Raw genomic sequence first — 7,670 nt, 5'->3', positions numbered from 1 at the left:
TAGGCCAATAATAATATTTTATTTTGCTTCAGAAGTGTTACTCGAGGACTAATGGCTGTCTTGCCATGATACAGTGGCTGGCTGGGCATCAACACCAACTCCTCCTCACTCTAGGGTAGAGAGAGATTGGTTTTTATCTCAACTATCCAACTCGAGTACCACTGTCTGTGTTCAGGAGTCTGGCATCACTGGGTGTCAGTGCTTTCTTGGGCTGTAAAAAGTCATTTTGGGAAATGAGCTCAAGGGATTACAATTTCATGGTGGTAGAGAGTGAATATAACATACACCATCAGACTTATCACATGCAAACATAATTATTGGCTGTAGGGGGTAAAGCTCATTATAATAATGTAGAAAACACACTCCCCAATGCACTAATAAACTGCGCCCCCTACCGTGCATCCCTCCATCTAGAAACCTTTTAGAGTATTATGACCTGAAGGTCTTCACAAACTCGAGTTCTCCTTTAATCTACAGCTGCTGAAAAGGGCGTACATAGACATGGAAGGGATTGAAAAAAGTAAAATAAAATTCATATATATATAAATTGCAAGATGATGAAAAGTTGAAATTGCAGACAACGACGTGTACTAATTATGAACATATGCTGACATGCGATGACATTCACAGCGACGAGAACTGACTTCGTTCTAAGGAGACTGGTGTCACGTGACTTACGTCGCTCGCAGACGGACGTGAAGGTTCGAGACCGCACGCACTCATCGTCGTTCCATCGTCCATCTCGGTACATGCCGCCGCACGCCTCCGTCACGCCGTGGGCGTTGTTGGGCTCCCCCGCCACCCAGTTCCAGTACGTCAGCGGCTGACCTGACGACGACAGCACCCACTGGCCGTCCCGGGCGATGTCGTTGATTCCGAGCCACGAGAAGAAGACTTTGTATCGGATAATCAAATAATTTTTATAGAATTTTCCTGTAAAAGCTGTCTTATTCATGTCAATTTTCACAGCAATATCATATTTTTACTTTTCATGACCAAAATCTTGTGAGCAACGAGCAACTACAATGTGAGGTGTGAGCAATGAGGTGATTCCTCACCGTTATGGGAACTGATCATGTTTCTGACAAAGATGTTTTCGTCTCTCGAGTTGATTTCCGCAAGATGACCGCCAAACACCATGCACAGGCTCTGAAGAATAACAGCAATGAAAACATCGACAACACGATGGACGCTTGTCAAACAGCTGAAACAAGCTTCTGCTTGTATTGTTATTTTTCATACTAATTACTGCCACTTGAATACATTTTATTGAAATTATTTATTAACACATGTTGTCACTTAAACACGCTTTAACAATTTATTTAAATGTGACAAACATTACCTTATGCATAAAAAAACATTTAACAAAATTTACTTTGGCTAAAAGCTGGACTTACTGCTGCCTCCAGCCACTGCAGACGTTGGCTGATGAAGACGTAGCAGGAGGATCTCCACGCAGTCCACGAGGGCGGACATGTACAGGCTGCAGGCAGAGAAACATTAGCACTCGGGAGAAGGACAACCCACTACTGCCAGACAGCATCCTATCTACAACATCTTGAGTGCACGGTTATCTAAATAACAACTTTAGCATCATGAATGTGGTTTCTAGAATCCTCATACAATCAGTTGTTAGTGAGTTGCCTGGAGAGATGCTGCTGATGGTAGTATGTTGGTGTAAACAAAGATTGACAATACTGATACTGTTGTCAATAGGATTGTGGGATGTCCACTGCCACTAAAAGAAGGAATACGAGTACTTACATGACGTGGCGCAGAGCGACAGAAGAAGAAGCAATGATAGTCGAGACATGGTCCTCAGTACCACCGCCTGTCGTCGTCGTGACCGTTTGTAGTCTACACCGCCGACACAACCCTCCGTTGCAGCTCAAGCGTCACGTGATGCTGGCGAAGACCGGTAAATCCTTCCGATCCTTCATTTAGAATCTTCCGCTTTGTTATCGCCAGCACCAGCTGTTGCACAAAAATTATGTTCCGGAGAGACCTCCATCCCGACCACCAGCACCATCCCTACCACCGCCACAATATCGAGGACGATGTATTAGTTTCCTCTCTGTATCAACATGCACAACCATGTGTCACAGGAGTACAGCAGGCTAGAACTACAGAGAAGCTGTATAGTCTGTAGTCGGTAGTCAACCTCGTGCTGTTGCTGAGCCACACCCTGTCCAACCTGCTTCTGCCGCCATCACTGTCACGAGTCGGACAAAGATGGCATTGTGGGTCCTGGCAGACAAAGATGGCATTGTGGGTCCTGGCAGGCAAAGATGGCATTGTGGGTCCTGGCAGACAAAGATGGCATTGTGGGTCCTGGCAGGCAAAGATGGCATTGTGGGTCCTGGCAGACAGAAAATGACGACGAGCCTTCTGGAAATTCACAAAGAGCAGATAACAGCTTCGACGATGTCTGCAGACTGTGATTCCTCACCTGCCTACTGTACCAGAGTCTGTCCTCCCTCTTGCTGTCTACTCTTATTCTGATCAGCTGATCAGCTGACAGATGCCTATCCCATAATGTCCGATGGTATTGTATGAGCTCCTGGGTGCGTGTTGTGACTGCCACACTGGTGCGTGAACATCCCAGGTCCTCATGTCCCTTCCCTCAGCTTGACCTGACTTATCCTCCCTTGAGGCCGTCGTAAGGAGTTAAAGGGCTTTTATAATGCGTTTGTTGTTGTTGTTGTTGTTGTTGTTGTTCTTATTATTATTATTGTTACTATTATTATTACTACTGTAATTTTTAGGATGTGTGTGTCTCTGTAAAAACCAAACAACTGTGAGAGACATGACGGTTGTCATCAACAGCTAGTTACACAAAGTCGTTGTCATTAAATGGTTCAGAGAGAGTTTCCTTACCAGACATTTACACATACATGTACTCTCGTGTGTTTTTTTCTACTCGGCATAACACAATTTAGTGTTTTCTGAGAATCCAAAGCTCAAAGGGCGTGGCATCCGGTAATAAAACACTTGTGGGCACCACAGCCTGCATCTGACCGACGATGAACAGAGCTCATCATCACTCATCATCGCGGCACAGCCTCACTTCCGTGCACCTTGCAGCCACCTGACCTCAAGGTCTGGTCATTGAGTGTTGCTGTTAGAAGTGTTGTATTATTGTGTTATATTATCCACTTTATTCTAGAGTTATCTGTATGCAACGGACACACTACACACACAGTGGGAACCTCCGTAAACACAAACATAAACACCAACGGAGAATACTTGACAATAACATACACGAGTGGGATGTATACAATGTGTATGTCTTCTCGTACAGTTAAAAATGTTTAGAAATCGCTTTCTTTATTCTGCTGTCAAATTCTGGTGGATCATCGGGTGGACAGCATTGAGGATAGAAGAAAGGGAGGTGATTCGAGGGAATGTGTGTGCGTTTGTGTGTGTGTGTGTGTGTGTGTGTGTGTGTGTGCGTTTGTGTGTGTGTGTGTGTGTGTGTGTGTGTGTGTGTGTGTGTGTGTGTGTGTGTGTGTGTGTGTGTGTGTGTGTGTGTGTGTGTGTGTGTGTGTGTGTGTGTGTGTGTGTGTGTGTGTGTGTGTGTGTGTGTGTGTGTGTGTGTGTGTGTGTGTGTGTGTGTGTGTGTGTGTGTGTGTGTGTGTGTGTGTGTGTGTGTGTGTTCGGATGCGGACTCGGCTTCACCGTATGTGTGATCTTTTGTTATTCTGTTTGAACACCAGGCTGAGTCCTTGTCACCAGTTGCTGTTCCCCACTGGAAGTCTGAACATATGTGTAATGGAGAATTAACTACGTAGCATATTTACGAGTTGATATCTGATCGATCTTATGTTTAGGAATGTTTTAAGGCTTCTTTGATTATTTCGCTGCTTTACAATTTGATTATGAAGTTTGTACAACAATAGTAGACAGGTGTGTCTGGGCAACAGGTAACTTGTTAAACTTGTATAGGAGCCATCATGGGTTCGTCAGCTTCTCCCTTTACAACCTCCATAGTGGCGATAGCAATAACGATAATATTATCCAAACACATTTTTACCGTAGCGATCTCCTCTGATCAATATGGCAGCCATTCATTATCCAATCATTATCAGCTCATTATCACAATCATTATACGTTATTATCATCATCCAACTACAAAGAAACACAAATTTGATGCACATAGGATTTATTTTGTCCCAAACATATATTTTCCAGTTCATCTAAAACGGTTTAGCTCATTGTATTTATTGCCGATGTCAGCAGAGGCAACCAGGGAGCCTCTCTAGCGCCGAGTGTTACATCCGGGTCTTTAGAACCAGCGGAACGTTCCTGCAATTGAATTGAAGTTGATACAATCAAATAAAGAAAACCTAGTGGCATCAATAAACATAACAATAATAAGTTTTTTTAAAGTTATCATTAAGGTGGTCTTACAGCGCGTTGCACCAACACACGCACACACGCACGCACACACACAGACACACTCACGCACGCACGCACACAAAGACATAACATGTAAAATGTTTAGTGATGAGGACAAAGCTACGAGCGATGAGAGACAGGTAAAGAGACCACAACAGAGACAGACGTGTGGAACTGAGATCCCAACCTCTCTCACTGGACTACGACTGTCATGATGACTGCCACCATGGCACCAAGGATAATAACGATGATGATATCTTTTCTACAGACATGTAACTGGGGGTCAGTCGTGCAGACCCCAGTGTAGTTCTGACGGACATTTTAACACAGAAAATATTTGCAACTCACTTTCTACAAGTTTTCTGACATGTGATGTTTAAACTCCTCTAAAATGTTTGAGATATCATACAGCGAGCAAACTGCTGTTTACTGTGTCTTTAATGTCTGACGACATCAGTGTCTTTGCTAGTATTACAAGACAGCAACACACTTTATTCACAGTTTCCTGGCATCACAGTCACATGAATCACCAAGCAGCTGACAGCCGAGGTCAGAGACAAACAGAGAAGAACCACTCATGTGTCTCAGTCTCGCTGACTGCCATCTCAACTCTCGTCTCACGCCTATATTACAGTCATGTGCTACTCATACTACTGAAATATCATCTTGCTAACAGCTGTTAGAAATAAAATGGCTGGCACCAAGAAAGACTTACTCCTCTCGCAGACTGACGGGATCGCGTGAGACATTCTGTGGTCATTCCAGCGACCGTTGGGGAACATCTGACCACAGGTCTCGGACCCTCCGTGGTTGTTGGGTTCTCCACGCGCCCAGTTGGCGTAGGGCAAGGGTCTGCCACTGGACGTCAGCACCCAGCGTCCATTGCGCAAGATGTCGTTGATTCCCATCCAGGCTGCGGGCATCAACAGGTCAGAGGTCAGGGCGAAAGGTTCATAATTTTTACATGGGTACAGTACGTGTCAGATGATCAAAATCTAGCGGAAGTAACTTTGTCGGCTTTTCAAGTTATCATTGATGATGTCATCGAGAAGCCAATAAAGCCGCCGTTAAAAATGTTTTGATGTGTGATATTGTCATTTATTTCTGTACACATCAGTGTTAAGATAACAACTTTATGCAAAAATTGGTGTGAAAGTCAAGCTGCTTGTGTTGCCATGGAGACGAGTTCTCCACATGTGTGAGGGTAGGGGAGTGGTTTAGACACTCACAGCACCGCCTTGTGTCACTCACCACTGTTCCTTCCAATCAAATTCCGCACAAAATTGTTTTCAGCAGCGGAGGTGATTTCAGTGAGGTAGCCTCCCAGAGCCCTGCAGAGACTCTGTAAAATAAGGAGTTACCCGCACGTCACTTAACTGTGGAGACCATCGACACGTCACTAGGATGTGGAGACTACCCACACGTCACTAAACTGTGGAGACTACCCACACGTCACTAAGCTGTGGAGACCACCGACACGTCACTAGGATGTGGAGACCACCCACACGTCACTAAACTGTGGAGACCACCCACACATCACTAGGATGTGGAGACCACCACACGTCACTAAACTGTGGAGACCCACACGTCACTAAACTGTGGAGACCACCCACACGTCACTAGGATGTGGAGACCACCGACACGTCACTAGGAGTTGAAAACTGCTTTACCTTGCTACACAGCTATAAGACAAGTAGCTTTTTAAAATTATTTGTTGACACACTTTATGCTACAAATATAATAAACTATTTATAATACGAGAAAAGTTCCTTCACAGTTATAATAATTTTTGAGAATATTAACGGTGTGTACACACTTTGTTTAAACATATTCCTATATAAGATACCACGCACGCTCTCATACAAAGATCCTCTCGCGCAGCTAGGAACATTCAAACAAACTTACAGCTGCGTCTACCCAGGTGAGTGGCTGTGAAATGTAGGTGTAGCAAGAATCGCCATACTGAACCCATGAGGTGGGACACCGAAAACAATCTGCAGACATCAACAAGATAGTTGAACATTTTAATATCCCAATGCTATTTCTGTTCTCAATGTCAGAACCTTCTTGTTTTATTTTCTGTTGCCTTCTATGTTTTTGTTTTTCTTATGCTTGAGAACAGGAACATGATGTCTGATTCTAAGATTTACATAATTTACAAAAATACAGAAAATAAAACAGGAAGTTGATAAATAATAAAAGTGAGATAAGTAATGAAACGTCAGAACAATGCTATTGGGAAGAGAACCCAACAGAGAGAGAGGGGAGACAACTACTCACGGCACACGCCCCCAAGAGCCAGCAGCAGGAGGAGTGTTGCTGAAGACATGTTTACCTGTGTAGGTGCTGACAGGTGGAATCACCCACATTTATACTCTTTCCTCACAGTGAACCTTCACACTTCCATGGTCAGTGAAAGCTAATCCGTGCAGTATAGCTGGTGGGTGTACACGTCACGATAGTACAATGTCACGTGGCCCCAGCTCATGTTACTACACTTGTCCTCTACTCACCATGCTGTCCTTACACAAGGATGAGCATTGATGAGGGTCATTACGATTTGTGGACGTGGCAGCTGCTGGACATCTGCTCACCCACTGTAGGCTGCTGCTAGGTGACGTCACATCGCCACGTAACCTTTGCTGAGCAGTCGTCGTCGTCGTCGTCACCAACTTATACTGACTTTCATGTATTTCAGGCTCCTTGGAATCTTTAGACAATGTACTCAAACAACATTTTCGGCCTCCTGAGACAATTTCAGCGATAAAAAACAGTCTCTTGCCAGAAGACTTTTACTTGTAACCCCAGCCCGTAGCTGTATCTTCATTAATAAGTTATTTTTTTGCACTTTGTTTTTGAACTCTTCGACAAAGTGTCTTTGTGAACAAAACAAACCACCCTGGGCCACTGAACTCTAGGGAAAAACGAAAACTTGTGTCTTCTGAGAATGGCGCCCTGCTTTGTCCGAAGTAATAAGTTTTATGATCTGGAGCGCCCTCTAACAACCAGGGTTCCTCACAACACTTACTAGCGAAACATCTTCAGCATCAGCGACCTTCAAACGATGTCCTGTGATGCAAGTTTATGAAATCTTAGATGGTTTCGTCCCAGTAAAAACACTATAGTAAATGAAAAAGAGAGCAGCACGAGTGGGAGAAGACCACAGGGCCAGCCACAGACGACAGAAAGGACTGAGTACACACTTTCCTTCTGTATCTTCCACTCAACTTACAGACCTCAGTAAAGTATTTGATTGTCCCACTCACTCCCTT

General features: G+C 44.2%; 2 protein-coding genes across 2 annotated transcripts; both read right to left on the bottom strand.

Annotated features, from left to right (window-relative positions):
• On the bottom strand, nucleotides 1-1,923 carry LOC112567255 (perlucin-like protein). Its single transcript, XM_025243878.1, has 5 exons — nucleotides 1,765-1,923; nucleotides 1,398-1,483; nucleotides 1,059-1,149; nucleotides 679-894; nucleotides 1-211 (listed from the first exon to the last, which is right to left on the bottom strand). The coding sequence occupies exons 1-5, from the start codon at nucleotides 1,811-1,813 to the stop codon at nucleotides 186-188; spliced, it is 468 nt and encodes a 155-aa protein (XP_025099663.1). The 5' UTR covers nucleotides 1,814-1,923; the 3' UTR covers nucleotides 1-185.
• A 2,232-nt stretch (nucleotides 1,924-4,155) lies between these two features.
• Nucleotides 4,156-7,369, bottom strand: LOC112566664 (perlucin-like protein). Its single transcript, XM_025242961.1, has 5 exons — nucleotides 6,679-7,369; nucleotides 6,304-6,392; nucleotides 5,650-5,740; nucleotides 5,114-5,311; nucleotides 4,156-4,305 (listed from the first exon to the last, which is right to left on the bottom strand). Exons 1-5 carry the CDS (start codon nucleotides 6,725-6,727, stop codon nucleotides 4,286-4,288), a joined length of 447 nt encoding a protein of 148 aa, XP_025098746.1. The 5' UTR covers nucleotides 6,728-7,369; the 3' UTR covers nucleotides 4,156-4,285.
• Between the last annotated feature and the right edge of the window lie 301 nt (nucleotides 7,370-7,670).

Source organism: Pomacea canaliculata, linkage group LG6 (genome assembly GCF_003073045.1).
Source record: "Pomacea canaliculata isolate SZHN2017 linkage group LG6, ASM307304v1, whole genome shotgun sequence".
Taxonomy (NCBI): Eukaryota; Metazoa; Mollusca; class Gastropoda; order Architaenioglossa; family Ampullariidae; genus Pomacea; species Pomacea canaliculata.
The sequence above is the reverse complement of the archived record's forward strand: the minus strand, read 5'-3'. Positions and strand labels throughout refer to the sequence as shown.

Bases quoted from the DNA above. Each gene is read 5' to 3' on its own strand.
- LOC112566664 (XM_025242961.1), bottom strand. From the start codon at position 6,727: ATGTCTTCAGCAACACTCCTCCTGCTGCTGGCTCTTGGGGGCGTGTGC. The intron at 5,312-5,649 runs GTGAGTGACACA...TGATGCCCGCAG, and splicing joins TTTGATTGGAAGGAACAGTG to CCTGGATGGGAATCAACGAC. The intron at 4,306-5,113 runs GTAAGTCTTTCT...ATTCAATTGCAG, and splicing joins CCCGTCAGTCTGCGAGAGGA to GAACGTTCCGCTGGTTCTAA.
- LOC112567255 (XM_025243878.1), bottom strand. From the start codon at position 1,813: ATGTCTCGACTATCATTGCTTCTTCTTCTGTCGCTCTGCGCCACGTCA. The intron at 1,484-1,764 runs GTAAGTACTCGT...CTCTGCCTGCAG, and splicing joins GTCGCTCTGCGCCACGTCAT to CCTGTACATGTCCGCCCTCG. The intron at 895-1,058 runs GTGAGGAATCAC...TCCGATACAAAG, and splicing joins CATGATCAGTTCCCATAACG to TCTTCTTCTCGTGGCTCGGA.